Source organism: Phaethon aethereus (assembly GCF_964289735.1).
Source record: "Phaethon aethereus genome assembly, contig: HAP1_SCAFFOLD_343, whole genome shotgun sequence".
Taxonomy (NCBI): domain Eukaryota; kingdom Metazoa; phylum Chordata; class Aves; order Phaethontiformes; family Phaethontidae; genus Phaethon; species Phaethon aethereus.
Genome location: NW_028113957.1, coordinates 61,420 through 80,903, shown reverse-complemented (window position 1 = coordinate 80,903; position 19,484 = coordinate 61,420). Strand labels below are relative to the sequence as shown.

The window sequence follows — 19,484 nt, the reverse complement described above, 5'->3', positions numbered from 1 at the left end:
GCTTGACCTCTCCCAAATAAACATCACAGCTGTTGTTACAGTTAGCGAGAGCATCCTTTATTCCACTTTATTTCATCATTGTTTTCTGATGTGCCTCAGGAACCTCCCTGCGTATTTTGAAGTGGCCTAGGCCCCTGGGTGTGTGCCTATCGTTATGGTTTGTTTTGGAGCTTTTTTCTCCTCATAACGACACAAATCTCGACGGGAACCCGCTACGTCTGCCGCCAGCGGAGCCGCTGCCCCGCGCGTGCACGTAACCGCCGCGGCAGCCTTGCAGCCGTGAGACCCGCTCTGACCCCGGCGGCGCAAAGCCCGACGGGAGTTGTAGTTCCTCCGCCGCCCCGCGCCGCTTGCCGCTGCCGCCAGAAAACTACATCGCCCCGCAAACATCGCGCCCCGCTGGGCCCGCTGGGAGTGGCCGCCGCTGTGGGAAGCGCGGTGCTTCCTGGTACGTGTAGTCGTGGTGCCAGTAGCGGGAGCTGGGGCGGCGGGGAGCGAAGACTCTATTTCCCGGCGGGCGGTGCGGGCCCGACGGCGGCAGCGGGGGGGGGGAAGCCGCTGAGCTCCGAGATGGCGGTCGATAAGGAGCTGCTGCAGCTGGACCTGTACGGCCTGTTGGGGGTCGGCGAGAAGGCGTCGGAGAAGGAGGTCAGGGCTGTGGGCCGGGAACCCTCACGGCGCGGCGGGGAGGCTTGGACCGGGGCTCCGTCTCTTCCCTCCTCGGCCCCTCTAGCCCGGCTCTTCCCCCCCGCGCCTTTCCCTCAGGAGCGGGGGCCGTTGCTGAGGGCAGAAGGCGGCTCGGACGCGGGGCTGCCGTTGCTGCTCTCCGGGCGTTTAGCTGAGCGGTTGCTCCAAGCGCCGTGTTTTCGCTGCGCGGTCTGCTGGAGCTGCTTGTAAGTGGGAAAGCCCGTTTCTCCTGATCTTGGCTTTCTTGCGCTTAACTTACCCTTCCGTTTTCCCCTCTTAAGCCAGTGGGGCGAGAGCTGGCTTTGGGGGAGGATGAAATCCGTTGGAGAACTGCAAAATTAGTCTTAGATGACATTTCTTTCGCTTTGTGTGTTTATGTGCTTTCGGAAGGAAAGCTCCGCTGGTGTTTACCAAAAGTCCAGTTGTTGTTCTAGGTACTGTAGGTTCCCCTGAGTCATCTTGTTAATTTGGTGGGTTTGCGTTTACGTGTTTCTGGTTTTTCTTTTGCTTTAATAGGTAAGTCATGACTAAACGCAGAAGACTTGGGCTATCGAACTGAGGGAGTGACCTATTCAAGGGAAGTAAGGCTCTGAGTAAAACTGTTAATACCTGAACAAATTAAGCTTGAAAGAAAAAATTTGTTTTCCCTCTTAGGCTTTCTCTTTTTCTTTAGCAGTAGAGAGCAGTAGGAGTACAATAGGGTGAAACTTGGAAGCTACGGTTTGGTCCTAACCGGCGAATGTGTCTGAGGCTGCCTGGAAATTCCGTGTCTCTTAAGCACAAAGCAGAGTAACAAGCCAAACGCACGGGATTGAATGAGATGAAAGACTTCAGATGACCTGAGCTAGGTCAGGTCACTCAGCTTCACTGCTGAGTTAGTCACTGGGGGAAAAGGCTGAGAAAATGACAAATTTGACGTTACGGTGCAACGTAAAAACTCACAAGTGTAAGTTAGAGTGCTAATCCGTCCTGTAAAAATACTTGAAGCAACCCACAGACCCTTTGTATGCAGAGCAACGTGGCCAAAAGAGATGAACAAAGGGGAGCAAGACTGTGCAAGCAATTTAACCTCCCTGTGTAGAGAAGCCTTATCTGAACTTGCCAGGTAGAACGGTTATTGTAATAGTTGTGACTGATGCATGGGGAGGAGACTTAACTCTCTCTTAATTGGAGTCTTGCGTAGGCAGGAGATAGGATTAGCCTGTAAAGCTTTTAGCTGCGCGTTTCCCTTCCAAGAGCTTTGTCCACCAGATGGTGTCAGGCCACCATTTGTTCCACTCATTTTAGCAGAGGAGTGCTTGGCAGTGGAACTGGATAGGTTTTTTTCTTTTCCTTTCTTGCATGCAGATGTGTCCCTGACCAAGGGAGCTCAGATTGTTAAAAGTGACTTAGCTCAGGAGGTCGTCAATCTTCCTTTGAAGTGTAGACAAGATGAAACAGCCTTTGGTCAAAAATTCTTCACCTTGCCAAACTAAGTTATTGCACGGTAAATGGTACTTTCTCTGTCCCAAAGTTATAGCACCAAAGAACACAGTATCCCTCTGGCTAGAAAACTGCCTTGGTGAACCAGACTCGGCTTTGACGATCGTGAGGTTTGACTGCGGTAATACAATGCACCTAGAAGTAAAACTTCTGGCTTTGAAAAGCTTAAACTAGGCTGCCTGCCTACTAAGTGTCCTGGGCTCAAATGCTTATCCCTGCAATACAGTGTGATTAAAAAAGACAAGTCACTGCACTGAGGTTGAAAACTGAGCTTTTCAGAGGTCTCTTGCTATTGCAGTAGGCTGTACTTTACCTTTCAGTATGAGAGGCTAATGGAAGCTATCAACACTCCAAAAATGGTCTTTGCTTTCTCTCAGACCTGGGTGACATCTAGTCATGCAAACGAATGCTGGTTCAGCCACAGCCTTCTACTTATGACAGGGAGGTGTGTTTTAAGTTAAGCAAAAACAACAGCAAAACCAACAAAAGGAAACCCTCTGAAGAGTAGTTTTTTGTTTCTGCAGTGTGTTGTTGTTGTTTGGTTTTGTTTTGTGTTTTTTTTTCTAAGTTGCTTTTCTCAACACAGACTAAACAGCACTGACCAGTAAATCTCAATTGTGGCTCTTGCAGGTTAAGAAAGCGTACCGGCAGAAGGCCCTGACTTGTCACCCAGATAAGAACCCCGACAATCCCAGGGCAGGTAAGATGGGGCTGTGCAGACAGAAACAACTCTTCATGCTAATTTTCACAGGTGCAGACTCCTGGCAGTGGCTGTGCTTAACTTCAGGTCTGCCTTTGCATTTAGTTAAGGGCATGCCTGGGTGTATGTCATGTGAAGTATGCATACGCAGGACTAAGAGTTATTTTCGTCACTATTAGAGAGCGCTGGTTTTTAGGGTTAAATGCATACATGTTGGTTTTAGAAACATCGGTGTTAAGTCAGTGGTGAAATTTTAGTTGCACCTCTCAAGATCCTACTGCATGATTCTTGAATCCCAGACCTTTGGCCATACTGTCCCTGGTGTTTACTGGGTGATCCCTATTTTGATTTGTACCTCTCACAGTCAAAACTTCCATAGTAAGCTTATAAATCATATTACCTATGGATAGTGCCCATTTTTGTCTGTTAGAGACAAAGCCCTGACTCTGTGGAACTGAGTGTACCGAAACTGTTAGCAAGGTCTGGCTTCTGCAGCTGCTCCATTTACGTTTATAGGTAGCAGTGAACAGCAGTGGTAACTAGAGGATGCTGCTCATCAAGACACCTCAAAATAAACATCATTTTGTATCTGCATTTTCCAATCTGATAGGCTACAGTCTCATAGATGGAAAACTTATAACTGCAGTACAGAGAGAATTTTTCTACCAGAAAAAAAATATATTTTAGCAGCAGTGTGAAGAAAGCTATGGGCTTTGATATCTGCAGAAGGTTCTGCAGATTTGGAGTGTGTGGGGAGGCCTCTGGCTTATATGTGTAACCTTCCAGGGAGAAGGTCAGCAATATTGATGTAAAATGCAAAGTTTCAACCTTGGGCTGAAAAGCTATTGATATGAAAGGGAGAATTTGTTTGTAACTGTGTATTTCAGGCTGACTGCAGGTTGGGTAATAAACTTCTGTAGATGGGTTCTGCTGAATTCATGTTTTCAAGACTTCTGTTAAAATGAAACGGTCCCAGTTTTTATTTCTTAAGTCACACTGAAGTTTGTGTAACAAATGTTGTCCTTTGAGTTGAGGTGATCCTGGCTATAGGTTGGCTTACAAATGCTTTGGAAAGATTATTCTTCTTTCTGATGTTCTGCAGGTCACTTCCGTAAGGGATTGTCTTTTCTGGTTCATCTCCAGGCCGCTAGCATGGTTTTCTGCATCTTACCCTTTTTTCTTCTAATTCCCAGCGGAAGTCTTCCACCAACTGTCTCAGGCCTTAGCCGTGCTAACAGATGCAGCAGCAAGGGTAAGGATGCCCATCCCTTGGGGATGTTGGGATTGTGTGGTGTAGTTCTCTGCAGGCATGCTGGAGAAGTATTTGAAACTCTCTTCCTGCCAGTCCTGCTCTCTTCTCCGATTGTCACTTCATGAATGCAGGTCTCATCTGTTATTCCCTGTTCTTTGTGAGATCAAATAGTAGGTGCCAGATAAGAACAAATATTATTTTTCTGATTTGTTGTGCTGGGAGTAGCTCTGTCCACTTGCTGCAAGGGTGAGATACTGTCTTTAATAATGTGTTGGACTGGGGCATATTCCATTTAAAAAAATAAATGATAACCACCACTGATTCAGGCACACATTAAATTCCCATCACAACGGTGCATTTGCAGTTCCCTTGAACTCAAAGTCTGACAAATAAACAATATCTAGATGTGATTGCTGAGGCCCAAAGCCTGCCTTTCCATGGGGCACAAGAGCCTTGTAAACAGAAAAGCTGAATCATAGTCACGATCTCTGTCCTTTTGCTGCAAGAGCTTTGCAGGCTGCCAGATGTAGCTTGGACTTCTCTTGCTGTGAGGAAGTGGTTGAGTGCCTACTGCTCAAGGCCTGAAAGTAATCTGGACATGTGAAGAGAAAGAACAAAAATAAAATAAAAATGAGCAAGTAACTCTATCCAGAAAAAGTCATCAGAGAAGGTGTATTTGATGATGAGATTTAAAAACATGAAATAACTCTCCTCTTTTCAAACATCGGCAAAGCTTGTAATCTCCCCTCCAAGGGGTATTTAAGCTTTTGGCATCCAAGAACTTCCTGGCTTCTACATTTTAAAAATGAAAAATTGTTTAGCAAACCCTTCCCATGCAGGAAGGAAAAATATCAGCTTTTTCAGTTTATAAAACAAGAGCAGTGCTTTTCTGTACAACTATTCTACAAGTAATATCCGAGCATTTGTGCCAGTCTGCTTAACTTGCTACAGAAAGGTTCTGTGCAGGGTGATGAACAGATTACCTACTGGTTTAAACAGGGGGCAGTGAAAATACCAGTTTACCCCAGTTCTTAGGACTCTGTAGTGCTAAATGAATGCTGACGTGTTATTGCTGCTGAAGAGTTCTGATGCTCTTTGATCGAATATGTTCATGTGAGTCAAACATCTATCTTGTGAATAAATCTTTGATATAAAATAGACCTTTTTAATTGTAGAATTTTGCTCTAAACGAAACCCTATCTGTTATCGGTGCCCCTACAGCTAGTTTTGGAATGTTCAGTAAACCAAAATATTCTTCCCACTTCTGAAGATGGATCAGACTTTCTCTCCAGTACACTTTGCACTGATTCCTCCTCACCTTTTCAGGCTCCATCTGGAGATCCTTGGGCCTCTTCTCATGTTTTCAGGATATTTGTGTTAACTTCCAAAGCTTTTAGGAGGAATGCTAGCAAGAAGCAGAAAATGCTTCGCCTCTGCTTACAGTTTCAGTATCTGATCGCACCTTTATTTGCCACTTTCCATTTTATCTCTTCTGCTTTATATAGTTTCACGCTACTGTGTTGGTTCTTTGGCAGGCGGCGTATGACAAAGTGAGAAAGGCTAAGAAGCAAGCTGCAGAAAGGACACAAAAGCTTGATGAGAAGCGAAAGAAAGTAAAGCTTGGTAATAAAATCAAAACTTCTTTTTCTCTTGGCTGAAGTCTTCGTTAGCTGGGTGTTTGCATTTCTTGTACCACTGGAATTCAGCATTGGTTAATCTGCTGTCCATTTGTGATGGCTGTCGTTTCTTTATGTGCAGTACAATATAGCAGCTGTCTGAAATCTCCTCCTGCAGTCATTGCTGGGGATGGTCCTGTTCTGGGAAGGAATGGGGGTTTTGATGACTGTTAGGACTGCTGATACATAGATGTGCCTGGGCAGAGGAAAAGCAGCAGAGCATCAGGACTGTACTTTGAAATTGGTGTAGGTGTAGCCAATTTTGTGATCTTTCCATTCACCTCTGGTCAGCAGCGTCAGCAGTGAAAATTCTCTTTGGATTGTTTTAATTTTGTTTCTTTCTCTGCAGATCTTGAAGCCAGAGAACGAGAAGCCCAGACCCATGAGAGTGAAGAGGAAGAGATCAGGATAACGAGATCATTAGAACAAGAAGTAATGATAAATTCTTAGATTTCTCTGCTTCTGTTGAGAAGAATTGCTGAAAGTCTTTATAATAATAATGAAAACCATGTGATGACATGCAGCAAATCTATGTATAGCAGTCCTTCAGCCTTTTGGATTAATGGGCTCTGTGGAAGAGAGGCATGTAGAAGGGGTCTTGTAGCAGTCTGGCAAATGTGTCAGTCTCAGGATTTTATTTTTTGTCTGCCCTTTTCCTTTTGCATAGCAGACAGTAACAGCTAATTGGTTATATGCTGGCTGATAGGGACTGTGTCACTAGGAACATGAGGGGTCCAACTGTATGAGCACTGGAGCTGTCACAGGGGAACTAGGAGGGTTGCCCCAAGAGATGGTTGTAAGACAAAAGCTCTCCGTGGCAGTCTTTAGCTGGCATGAGCCAACCGTGGAACTGTGCCCTCATATATCTGTGCTGTCTTACCTCTGGTGTAGATAATACGCTTGCGTGAAGAAGGCTCCCGTCAGCTTGAGGAGCAGCAGAGACTCATTCGAGAACAGATCCGGCTTGAAAGAGAGCAGCACATCCAAGGTGAGAACAGATGAGATCGGAGCCCCCAGCCAAACGACGTGCATGCGGGACTCCAACTCTCCTGTAGACTTAGCTCACATACAGATGCAGCCTTGTGACTTGGTCGCGTTGCCTTATGTGGGATCCTGCTTGGCACCTTTTTCAGGGATAAATCAAAAGACTAGTTGTGGGCTTGCTTGCTTGTATGTGGCATGCTGCTCTTTAAGACATTGTTGCTGCTCCTTTTCAATAAACATTCTCAAGCATTGAGTCTAGATGGGCTGATGTAGAGCCCCTCAGTTATGCTGGAGAGAGCCTAAAGTCCTGCTGGTCTGTCACAATTAAAGCAGTCAGTGTTGCAGACTCAAAATAGGGAATGATTCAAGTTTGCAAAAAACAGTGGTTGTCATTGGGTTACTACTTCTGTTTCCCCTTGAAAGTTCTCAGTACTTATCACCCAAAATAGACTCAGTGTGGAGAAAAAAAGTTTTGTTTAGCCTATGGTTGCTGAGGCTTTACTTTCTGGAACTTTATGCTCTTGTGTTCCTTGGGCATACACAGTTTTAATCCCAGGTTTGTACAAAGAGCAGACACAAATCTGTCAGGAAATGAGTGACATACTGAACTGGAAAACGTCTGTGTCCTGTGCTGCCATACAACAATGGGAAGTTGATGTGTTTGAAGTTCCCTCCCTCTAATTCTTGTGGGCTGTTAAGTAGCTGTAATTAGTCTCCTTCATACAGGAGGGGATGAGATTTTTCCAGAATCCCAGTACCTCATCCTTTGTATTCCTGAACCTCACTCCCATCCACACGTTTCTATAGTGAATTGTCTTTTTTAGTATTCTGTATGTGTGGACTTAAAATACAGTTTTATGTTTCAGAAAGTTCTGTTCTGCTTTTCAAAAGAAATTAGAGTGCTGTTCAGTTCAATGGCAAGATTTATTGTCTCTTGCTTCCTACACCTTTTGTTCTGACACAGGCTATAGTATAAGGCCTGCTGCTTTCTCACAGGAAGAATGTTGATCTAATGAGTTAAAAAAAAAATTCACATATCAGGAATTGGGGAGGATGTTGAGCAGTTGCTTAGTGTAAAACACTTTGAGAACCTTGCAACGAGAGCATATCATTATGAAGTATTTAGATGCATGGCCAGATTAAATTCTTGGGTTATGCTTTTTTTTTTTTTACCCTTAATTTTTCCACCCTTGTTCCCATCAGCATAACCCTCTCGCAGGGAAAAAGTCATAGAATCTAACAGGTCTCCTGCTTGCGCTTTTACTTAGCTGTTTCTAGTCTTGATCATGGCAAGTCTGGCCATCATAGAAGGGAAAAATGCTGACATCCAGCGGTGTTCCTGATGATAGCATTGCACAAGACTTTTGGGGCTGAAATGGTCTAGTGAAAATCCAGAAGTATTTGCTATTGCCATATGTACATTCTTGGGGTAAATTTTTGTGCTAAATGCTCTTTAGGAGTTTTCACCCATGTCCTTTCCATCTTTTTTTCCTTTCCCCTCTTCAGGCAAGGAAGCAAGAAATGGAGCAGAAGGCAAAATAACTCCCAAACTCAAAGTAAGACATCCTTATTCCTTATAAAGCTGGGTTTTGGTCAAAGCTGACAGAACGTTTTGCAAAGCTGCATAAGAGAAGGGACACTTCAACTCTGCTGAAGTGACACGTCCCTTTGTACAGCAGAGGTGAAGTTCCTGTATCTAATGTGTATCATGCAAGTGAACAGCTCCTGTCACTGCCTTTAAAATACCCTTCCACCCCCACCCTTTTCTGTCTGGTCTACATTTTTGAGCCTGAATTGAGTTCTCTCTGCTTATTAACCTCATATAGCCATTAGTATGCTTTCAAGTATTAACTTTTTTATTTCAGTGAGCAGTGTTTCTCCCTGTTCCCCCAATGACTTGTTCCCTTTGCACATTCTGATGTTGAAATCACTGTCCTGGCAATTCTGGGAGTGTATCTGTAAATAGCAAACTTAATTATTGTGCAGGTGGCAGGAGCTGCATTGAATGTGGCAACATGTGTTCAGATGGACAAAATTAACTTGTCGTGTTTATTTCCCAGCTAAAATGGAAATGCGGGAAAGAAGATGAGACAAGAGGGGGATACTCAAAAGAGGTTCTGCTGCGGATTCTACAAAAGGTCCTGTCTGACACTCTTTCCTACTGCTTGATCTTCCCCTGCTGTCAATGGTATAAGAAAGGACAGTAAATTCTGGGAAGCTACATGCAAACCAGAGCAGCTTCCTTTGCCCTTTTTGCCCTTTTTGCCCTTTTTGCCCTTTTTGCCCTTTTTGCCCTTTTTGCCCTTTTTGCCCTTTTTGCCCTTTTTGCCCTTTTTGCCCTTTTTGCCCTTTTTGCCCTTTTTGCCCTTTTTGCCCTTTTTGCCCTTTTTGCCCTTTTTGCCCTTTTTGCCCTTTTTGCCCTTTTTGCCCTTTTTGCCCTTTTTGCCCTTTTTGCCCTTTTTGCCCTTTTTGCCCTTTTTGCCCTTTTTGCCCTTTTTGCCCTTTTTGCCCTTTTTGCCCTTTTTGCCCTTTTTGCCCTTTTTGCCCTTTTTGCCCTTTTTGCCCTTTTTGCCCTTTTTGCCCTTTTTGCCCTTTTTGCCCTTTTTGCCCTTTTTGCCCTTTTTGCCCTTTTTGCCCTTTTTGCCCTTTTTGCCCTTTTTGCCCTTTTTGCCCTTTTTGCCCTTTTTGCCCTTTTTGCCCTTTTTGCCCTTTTTGCCCTTTTTGCCCTTTTTGCCCTTTTTGCCCTTTTTGCCCTTTTTGCCCTTTTTGCCCTTTTTGCCCTTTTTGCCCTTTTTGCCCTTTTTGCCCTTTTTGCCCTTTTTGCCCTTTTTGCCCTTTTTGCCCTTTTTGCCCTTTTTGCCCTTTTTGCCCTTTTTGCCCTTTTTGCCCTTTTTGCCCTTTTTGCCCTTTTTGCCCTTTTTGCCCTTTTTGCCCTTTTCCCGCTTTCTCACTCATGCCATTTTCAAAGATCATCAGCGTGATCCATTAGCTGTAACTGTTCCCCAGCTAGCACCTTTCTCTCATTCCCAGCAGGGACTGCTGTGGAAATAGAGCAACTGCAAACTCCTCCCACTGAATGGTTCATGCCCTGTATAAAAGTTAGTCTGGCTGTGCACTTTTGCCTTCATTTAAAGCACAGTGCATTAGCTGCTGCGGGAAGTTCAGAGACAGGAATAGACAAGCCTTTGATCTGATTAATCCCAGCATGTGGTCTTTCTTTTCCCTTCATGCAAGTATCTCCTGTAGCTCTGACGCTGAGCTGAGCAGCCCTCTTGCACTGGGGCTTGCTGGAAGCAAAGCGTGTAGCTCCCTGCCTCCCCGGAATTATTTCCTGGAGGGACAGAAATTATGATAGGTTGGGATCAGTGGATCATGCAAGACAGAAGGGGTGACGGCTCAAGCCTCATGTCTGTGAAAACACATGTTTTCTCTGCACGCATTCCACAGATGAACTTTACTTCTCTTCTGGGTCTGTAATTAACTTTTCTTTCTTCCTTTGTCTTAACAGTATGGCGATGTGCTCAATTTATTGATCTCAAGTAGGAAGACTGGGAGTGCAGTTGTGGAATTCGCTACAGTTAAGGCCGCTGTAAGTCTGGTGGAGACCCCAGCTGTGTGTAATGGAGAGTGGGCAAGAAGTTGTATTGCAGAAGGGAAGGGTTAGCAGACTGACGGCCTAGGGACGCTGCCTTGTCATTAAGGCAGTGGAGAAGGGTAATGAGAGTCTAAAGGCACAGATGCATGAAGGGAGTGGCAAAGCTGGAGGCGTAAACCCAGAGCAGATCATGCACATAAACAAGCAGGCTGTGCATGTGAAAGGCTGAGGAAAGAGACACTGCTTTAAAAAAGCAGGCACCGAGCCATTTAATCACCTCTCACTGAAGGTGAATTACCCATTGTGGGGATGGGTTTAATGAGTTTTAGGGGTTATATCGGGCATTTGCAGTTTAAAAGGAACCAAAATGTCTTGACTCACTAGGAGTTACAATAATTCATGTAGCTGTAGAAACAGAAATCATCAGTTACCCTTAATTTTAGTATCTCCCTCAACTTATACTGTACAAGAGTCTTTATTCCTTGTCTCCTGTTTTCCCTCATATATCCAAATAATGAAAAAAAAACCCCAGAATTGCCTGTGACCTGTTTATCAGAAATACTGGCAGTGATATGTTCTATCTATGCTTGATGCAGATATGAACCATAAACAGTGCTGCAAAATCATCTTTTTTTGTACCCTACTTGGCCTTGTTGCCAGGCTGAGATGGAGAAACTTTTATGATTGTTCACGACCTGTGAGGGAGTGGGGTCTGAAATTCAGATGGTGACAGAATAATATTTTCATTGGTAGGAGATGGCTGTGAAGAATGAAGTTGGCCTGATAAATAATCCCCTAAAGATTTCCTGGCTGGAGGGCCAGCCCCGGAACAATCCCAGCACTGTCCTTTCTGACAGCACTGGTCAGCCGAGGACTTCACAGGTAAGGAGACATAGGCTGCTGTTATTTAAAGCTGTTTCTGTAGCTAAATTTAACTGTGCTTCGCATTTATGCTAAGATACGTTGATTCCCAGCAAAGCTGAGAAGAAGCTGTTAATGAAAGACCTGGCTTTCTGATGAGCCTTTTTGTGCTGAAGCAGTGGCTTTTTTAAAGCACCTTTTGCCTGAGTAGCAGCACAGTGAGAACACAAGCTATTTGGGTGACTTCACACAATCTCACTCTGTCTCTTCCAAGTGAAAAACAGGCATGTTCCTTGCTAAGCCCAAAGCCTCTAATGCCATTCTTCTGGAATTTTTTCTGATATACTTTGACTGTGGGAATCCTCTGGCTGATAACTGGTTGAAATGGATCTCCTAGAAGGTTTCTGTAGAGAGGCTTGCTTATTCACTGCATTCGCAAAAGGATGAAATTTCAGTGCTAGAAGGAGACCTATATTCTTAGAGTCTGCAGGAGGGCAGAGAAAGCAATATCAAATTAAATGTCTTTGTAGAGACCTTATTGTGTGCTTTGAGTCCTCTTTCAGTGTGGTTACTTTGAGTGCAAGGTGTTTGTTAACTCTTAGCCACTTCCTGTCTTACTTCATCAGATAATCCCTCTGAACCTGTTGTTCTTGAATAAAAAATGTATTCCAATCACAAAACACATGGAAGGTAATAAAATCCAGTGGTTAAAACATAGAGACCAATCTAAGGCCATGCTGCAGCAAATTGTTGGCTCTCTGTTACCCCTTGCTGCTGTTGGCCCTCGAGTGGGAGATCTATCAACATCTTCTGAAGCATATTACATTACACTTCGCTTTATAGCATATAATTTATTTTGTGCTCTACATGTCTTCTGATCTCGTTAGTAATTCCTTGGCTGGGAAGGTGTGAAGGCACCCGAGATCCTTTGCTGGTTATTTGAGTTCAAACTTCATGTGACACTTATTCCCGTCTCCTTCCCTGTGGTATAAAGATCAAAAAGATCTAATTGCTGAGAGGACGCCTGCCTCCTGCTGTACAGGTGCCCTTAGTCTGTGTGTCTGTTTCTTTATAAGCCTTGCGTGTGTTCACTACCTAAATATTTTAGTAGCTTATGAGATTGTTCAGTACATTCACTCTCCTGACTTTTTGTTAAGTACTTTTTTTATAGTAGATGCATTTATACATCAGAATGCCTTGTTGTTATCCTCATTTTGTTTAGGGTCGTATGTTTTCACCTGGGATGTGTGTTCTTTGTCCGAACAGCCTGGCCTGAGCAGCATAGTTTCCCAGAAATCTCAAGCAAAGGCATTACAGCATCGTAGCCCAGGAGCCAGGCAGATCTCCATGCGCAGTGTAGAACCAGTGAGAGTCCTGCAGACACAGCAGATTCACAGAGGTGGCCCAAGTGTTAGAAGGCAAATTAGGGGGAAAAAAAGCAGAATCCAATCCAGTTTTATCTGAGTATCTCTCGCTAATAGAGAATGAGAACGGGCTCACTTGTACCTAAGGGTATGGTGCAATTGCAGTTGCTGGTGCAGTTGGAGCTTGGTAGTGGATTCTTGCCTCTGTGGCTTCAAAACCCCTGGCTTTTGACTGAGCTTATCTTGGCTAGTTTCCATGATGAAAGCTTGTTAGTGTGGAACTGCAGCATCTGCCTGCTGTGAAGGATTAACTTGGTGGAGCAGCAAGGGAAAGCAGGCTAAAGCAGCAAATGGTGTTCATGCTGTGTGAAGGTGGTGAGTCACTTCTGTCCAGCACAGCTTCGTCAATCCCATATTAGCTCCCAAAATGGTGAGGGGTTATGGCCAGTGACTTGCATCCTTTCCCAAGAATTGCACTGCTGATGCTTGTCTGTCCTCTCTACTGCTTTCATATGTAAGCAGCAGCAATTGCTTTGCTTACATTGCAGTCTTGCTGTCCAGGCTAAGATCTCCAAGCTGCTCTGGTTCCTGCTTTGCCGAGTTCCTACTCTAGACCTTCCCCAAATCCTGCTTCTGCTTCCACTAGGATGCTTCCAAAATCTGTAAGGCGGTAGTAGCTTCTCTTGGCTGTACTGCTTCCAGTTGACTTATTCTTTGTCCTCAGCTCTTCACCTCTAGACTATGCAAAATGAGCTTTCAGGTATCTGCCTCACTGCCTCAACCTACTTCCTGCCTCATCCCTTCATACCCAGTCTGGCTTCCCAGCCATCGGGGTCCACGTTCTTGCTTTCAAGCTGCATTAATCTCATTCTCATTTAAGCTGCCCTCACTTCCTATTTGCTGCTCTCTCTGGCTTGCTCCTATTTTTGTCCGAATCCACCCCCGTGTTTGCTCCCACTCTGTGCAAATGCAGCTTCTTCGCTGCTCTGCTTCAGAAAGCAGCCGAAGACCTGCAGTGTTCTCATGGCAACACAGTCGCCACTCATCGGCTTCAGAGCTGTGTCTGCTCCCTGCCTGGGGTAGTCAGCCAGGAGCTCTGCACCAAAGTCTTCAAATAAAGGACAGCCACACACTAACTAGATGAGAGGGGCTTTGGAAGCAGTTTCCAGGTGAAAGCAGGGCTGCCTGTTGAAAAGTCGTGCTGTGAGGAGGCAGTAAGTTGCAAGATGCTTGCCTCCACAGTCTTCGTTGGCTTGTATTCTACAGCAGTGGGTGCGTGTTGTCCAGCAGTTCCTGGAGAGCTGCTGGAGCCAAACTGGCGAGTTACACTTGAATTACAAAAGCTGTGGATTGGCCAGTGTTACTCCAGGCTATTTGAGAGCAATGACTATTTGATTGCTGCAGCTCTGAATGGTTCAAAGCACGCAACAGCCGTACGGTGCTGTGAAGAGCGTATTTTGCTACAAGAGCATGAAGCACTCGCTTCTGGGAAGGTCTTCCTTGTGCCTGTAGTGGGATCTCCCTGCCAGTGCTCCTCACTCATTTTGGGCCATCCATTCTGCTGTATTAAAGTGCTGAGAAAAGCCTTCTGTCTGGCATTCTTGCATCTTTTCTAAGCTCCTTTGAGGTTTCACAGAGTTTGTTTCATATTATCTGCATATTATCTGACTTCACAGCCTGATGTGGCTCTAGTAGGTTAAGAGCCATTTGTGCACTTTGCTGTAGCCGCCTTCCAAAGCTTATGGCTATCTGGATGCATGGAGGTTTTATTTATTAATTTTTTTTAGTATCTAATCTAGGTATGAAAACTGTAAGATTGGTGACCTGGTAGTTTCTGCAGCATTCTTTTAACAGTTTTCCCTGATAGTGCCTAAGATATTCTTAGCCTGGCGGAGCCTTTCCCGCTGTCCAGCTCACGGGGTGAAGAACTGTTCATTTCAACATTGGGTCTTGACCTGAGCTGTGTGCACTCCCCTCAGGGGAAGATAAAGTACCAGCAGCTCTAGCCTTCTCCCAGCCCAGAAGAACAGAGCCACACTCTTTCACCACCCTCATAAAAACCTGAAGCGCCAGAGAGGATAGATCTTGGCCACTACAGATAAGAGACCTATGCTCTTGGTGCCTGGGCTTTTTCTGGCTTGCTACCAATGAAATGAGGCAACAAGACACTTCCAGTCACAGATACATTTATTCTTCCATATCTGTACAGCTGATAGGTCAGTGCATGCTTCAAGCAGCAGTATCTAGAGAAATTTCTTCTCCTGCTAGTAGGATGAATAAACTGCTGTTGCTGTGTTACGAGCCTACATGAATGCTTACCTGTTTCCAGGCTGGGAGTGCCAACTGCACTTGAGTTAGGGGAGAAGAAACCCACAAGAAAAAAAAAAAGGAACAGCTTTGATTTTTCACATCCAAACATGGTAGGAGAAGAAACACCAGCTTCTGTCTCTTGCCCCTTGCCATAGCTATGGCTTTGAGATGCAATGCTATTGTCTCCTTGCGAGCTGCCTGCTTATCCACAAATGATGTATGCCATGTCCCTTTCTGTCCGTGCTCTGCAGTGTCACATCCACATCCTCAAAATAACAAGTCTGTTGCCAAACAATGCCATTCTTCCATGAGGAGGAGATGCGCAGTCAAGAGTGGAAAATTCCCCATGTGGAGAATGGAAACTTGCCCACGAGGTTCCAGCAGACAGTGCTCTCATCTGAGCACAGAGCCTGTGAGCTCTGCTCCGAAGGACTTCTTGGTAAGGGCAAGGACAGTCTGTGGTTCGTAAGGCAAGAACAACAAAACAGGCCACACACAACAGGAATGCTGCAGCATCCTTCCTCCTGCTAGGACTAGAGAAACTGGCAGCAGCAGTAAGTAAATACGATATGTTAAATGATAAATACCTTCAAATGGCGTAATCTCTTGGATTCTGTTTCCTGAGGGTCTGCAGAACATCCTCGAGAAGCGATAGCCCCAAATCCACTTTGAAGGACAGGAAGGGATCAGACAGGTCAGAAGGAGCGGTGCCATTCTGGGAACCTGTCGCCGAGGTCCCGCAGTCTGTAGCCTGGTCCTTGTGGAACTGAGTTTGAGTGGCTTTGTGGTATTGATGAGTAGCACCAGAAAAGGAGATGTCGGAGTGAGAATCCGTGTGATCAATGATGTTAGGGCAGCTAGAACTGTCCAGGTAGAGCCGGGGAGGCTTGGGAGGTGCTTGTGCCTTGGCCAGGTTTTGCTCACTCTGACATGACAGGTAATCAGACTTGTCCTTCAGATCCCTCAAGCATTCCCTCTTCTGGCACTGCCCATCACTGTCCAGAGTGTGGCTGTTCTGATTCAAGATGATGACTTGGTTGCCCAGCTTTTTGTGTCTCCTGAGTGAGAAACGTCTGAAGAACGTTGTGGACTTAATGGACCCTCTCCGCCAAGTATCCATGCTGATGAAAGGCAACGAGAAGAAGGAAACTGCTGACTCTTCACAGTCAGGTGTTGGACTGAAGTCGCAGGATCAGCAGCAAGCCACACAACAGGAACAACCTCTTCCTTCCCTGTTCCCGTAGCTGGAAGGAAAAAAAAAAGAGAGGCTGGTATTGCAGGAAATGCAAACTTCACACTATGTCCCTGTGTTAAGGAGCAATTGGCCTGTCTGAGATACCAAGGAGTCTCCTTCTTCAGTGGAGAAGGAATGGCGATATCTGAGCTTATTAAATCTGTGCTGCAGAAACAAGCTGCTGAAGAGTAGCAAAGGCACACAGTCACCATGAGAACAGATTTAATCTAGCATCTAGAACAGAAGGGCACTTTGGTACCATGGTAACCAGCCACCTTCATGGTGGAGGGCACAGTATAAAAATCTCGGTGGGTGGTTAGGAAGGGAGATGGTGACTCAGTCACACTGAAGGAAACCAAAGAAATAGTCGAATGGAAATGTAAAAAGCAACAGAACGCGGACGTAAAAGACAAGCGTTAGGAAAATTGAATGCAAAATAGACTTACGCTGTGTCGGAGCAGCACCCGAGTCTAACAGGCGGTGAGGAGGAACTGCGGAGGGACTCGGAGAACTCTGACCGCCACGTTCACCAGTATGCTGGGACGTTGGAAGAAGCAAGTCCAGAGATGATTCAGCCAGGTTGGACCCGGAATGCTAAAAATCCACAATGCCGCCTTCCCTGCATGTGCCTCCTGTCACTGCTTCCCAGGCTGCAGTTCCTTGTGCGTATGTATTTGTTTTGAGCCAAGCCCTTGCTGAGTCAGCCACGTCAGAAACTGGGTTTTACACTATTGGTAATTGCTAGGATTGCAGGAAGTAGGTGTGTAGAGTGGCAAAGCATCAGCCCACACTCTGCCTGAGGAGAAAGCAAGCTCCCTTAGAGGCACCCAGATTGCTTGAGAACCGTCAGCGGCAATATCGACTTGTAGCCCATCTTGAATCAGACTGTTTCTTCTCTTGGTGCTCTCCCTTCTGCCACTTCTGATGGCTTGTTGTATCAGCAGCGCTCCCAAACAAGGCCGGAAATAATCTCTTGTCTGTTTTAAATTTAAATCCAGAGTGTGAGGTAGTGATTCAGGTTGTATGGGTGATTCATCTGCATGAGTCTCATGTAGGCTGTTTCATTCAGCCAAGCAAATGACAGTAAGCACCTGTGGTTAGTGGACAGGCTCTTTGAAGAAGCCTAGTTCTGCCACTGAAGGCCGATACAATCTGGTGCTTTCTCAGACACTGAAAACCTGGGCTGCGCAGTACTGAAAGGTTATTTCATTCATGCAGCTCCTAAGACACCAATTATGGCATATTAGCCTCTTAATTTCCTGGTCTAAGTTTCTCAGCTATTGTGGGCTTCTATTTTGTCCTTGCAACTAGACACTCTGCAGCTGGAGGAACCACTTAGCTGGCACATGATAACAAATTTGCATTTGCCGCGTTTTCATGCAGAATCTTACTTAGCTATTCTATTGCCTTTTCATCCCTTTTATTTTCTATTTAAGTTGTCCTTAAATCACCACTAAATCTAGTTCCTAGAAAAATGAACATGAGATTTTTTTTTTCCTTCACCTTCTGTCAAGATGCTTTTATTTCTACCTGAACTGTCAAGCAAATGAGATGGATGTTTCCAAGCATTGCAGTGCTTTAAATATATCTGAAATGGTATGGCCACCTACTAATGTTAAATGGCTTTTGAAAGTAGAGTGCCAAAACCACCACTTTGCGATAGCAGCTGTCATCTGCTGCCTACGTTTATTAGGTAGAGTCTGCAGTCACCACTTCGCTGACGTGACAGTTGCTACCACACACAGCAGAAAGGCTCCAAGAGCTTTTGAGAACTAAAACACTCTTGTGTCAGGTTTGGGAACATACCCGCTGGCTTGCTTTCTGCAGCCGCTTCCATGACTAAACCACAGAAAGGTTTTATTTTATTTTTTTTATGGCATTAGCCTTTGTAATGGATGAAGTGTATGCTGGACTCTGTGCACCAGCATTGTACTTGCAGAGCAAGCTCGGCACCCAGAATAACCAGCCACAGCGAGGCAAGCCATGCTTCCCCATCCAGCCTTGCTGTGAGCAGGGAGTAGCTCCAGCAGCAAGAGGGTAATTCCGGCTCCCTGTCTGTCCTTTGCCTCGCCGCTGACACTCCCGAGGGTCAGTAACGCTGTTAGGAAGCAGGCTACTTTCTGCAGGCCAGGCAGCTTTCGCAGCTTACCCGATTTCCCTGGGGCCATACCGCTACGGACTGCCTGCCTGACCCGAACGTGCCTGTTGTGAGCGTGCTTTATGGAGAGGGGGACTGGGGAGTGTGCAGTCCTTGACAAGTTGCATTTGTTTTCTGTTCTTAGGCATCAGTGGTATCAGAACGGGATTACGAGAGCCTGGTGATGATGCGGATGCGCCAAGCAGCAGAGAGGCAGCAGCTTATTGAACAGCTCAAGCGGGAAGATGAGGAAGAGTCTCACACCTAGCATGAGAGAGTATGGATTCTCCCCACCCCATCATTTTCCATTTCCAAAGTTGTTTCTTAAATTAAGTCAATAAACCTCCTTTGTTTTTTTTTTTTAAACTGTTGTAGAAATAGAAACTCTCAGTGACTGCAGCCTTTGTCCCTTTCCAGAGCAGGGCGGGGGGAAAAAGGCTGCCTCAGCTTCAGAGTGAGTGTGTTAACCTGTCGGTCTGTGTACTCAGAGCAGCTGCCCAGTCACAGAGGATAGGGTGTGAGAGGTGCTATTGGAACACCAAGCCTTGGAGCTTCTTTTAATTCCTGAAAGCTTGTGCAGGAGCTGTGGATCCAGGCGGCTTTGGCAACAACTGTTTAAAACAACCCACAGAAAGACATTGGTCTCTTTTAGAGAAATGTTTTATTGGTGTTACCCCTACAGCAGGATTGATACACAGTCCCAAACAATCCAGCAGTGCAGCTGCTGCTGTTGAGATTACAGAACCTGTGCCTGAAATGTTCACAAGACCTTCCTAAGACTATTTCAGGAACGATGTGTTATGCTTGAATGGCACTCCTGGGGCTGAAAATCTGACGCTGCTGCTGACCACAATCCCATTTGGGAAGAGAAACTGGCCTTGCTGCCGAGTGAAGGCGTTCTGAAAGAGCACTGTGTAAGTTTAGCAGCTCCCGCTTACGTTTCAGGGATGAGACAGGATGCCATCCATGCTTGGCCTCCCCTCCCTGCCCCCCATGCCCTGGGAGAAAGCATGGCCTGAGCTCTCGCAGCTCAGCGCGGACCTCTCTGGGCAGCCCTGAGGAACAGGCAGACAGGTCTGTTATTTGAGCTCCTCCAATGCATGCTAAATAGGCGATGATTAAAATGTAAAAAGATGGTATTTGCCAGACTGCCCTTCGGATGAATGCGGAGAGAGAGCCATCTGTTCTGCATGCGAGATTTT

The 19,484-nt window shown here is 45.6% G+C and overlaps 2 protein-coding genes across 2 annotated transcripts; one reads left to right on the top strand and one right to left on the bottom strand.

The window, feature by feature from the left end:
- The first annotated feature begins 364 nt into the window (after positions 1 to 364).
- Positions 365 to 18,798, top strand: DNAJC17 (DnaJ heat shock protein family (Hsp40) member C17). Its single transcript, XM_082016004.1, has 11 exons — positions 365 to 648; positions 2,800 to 2,869; positions 4,063 to 4,121; positions 5,657 to 5,744; positions 6,147 to 6,229; positions 6,689 to 6,785; positions 8,288 to 8,337; positions 8,842 to 8,919; positions 10,290 to 10,370; positions 11,130 to 11,258; positions 18,428 to 18,798. Exons 1-11 carry the CDS (start codon positions 571 to 573, stop codon positions 18,548 to 18,550), a joined length of 936 nt encoding a protein of 311 aa, XP_081872130.1. The 5' UTR covers positions 365 to 570; the 3' UTR covers positions 18,551 to 18,798.
- Positions 15,501 to 16,031, bottom strand: LOC309416459 (uncharacterized protein C15orf62, mitochondrial; the record flags this gene model as incomplete). Its single annotated transcript, XM_082016005.1, has 1 exon — positions 15,501 to 16,031. The coding sequence occupies one exon, from the start codon at positions 16,029 to 16,031 to the stop codon at positions 15,501 to 15,503; it is 531 nt and encodes a 176-aa protein (XP_081872131.1).
- Positions 18,799 to 19,484: the final 686 nt, after the last annotated feature.

Excerpts from the sequence above, each read along its gene's own strand:
- DNAJC17 (XM_082016004.1), top strand. The coding sequence starts at position 571 with ATGGCGGTCGATAAGGAGCTGCTGCAGCTGGACCTGTACGGCCTGTTG. Across the intron at positions 2,870-4,062 it reads CCCCGACAATCCCAGGGCAG|CGGAAGTCTTCCACCAACTG; the intron begins GTAAGATGGGGC and ends TCTAATTCCCAG. Across the intron at positions 6,786-8,287 it reads AAGAGAGCAGCACATCCAAG|GCAAGGAAGCAAGAAATGGA; the intron begins GTGAGAACAGAT and ends TCCCCTCTTCAG.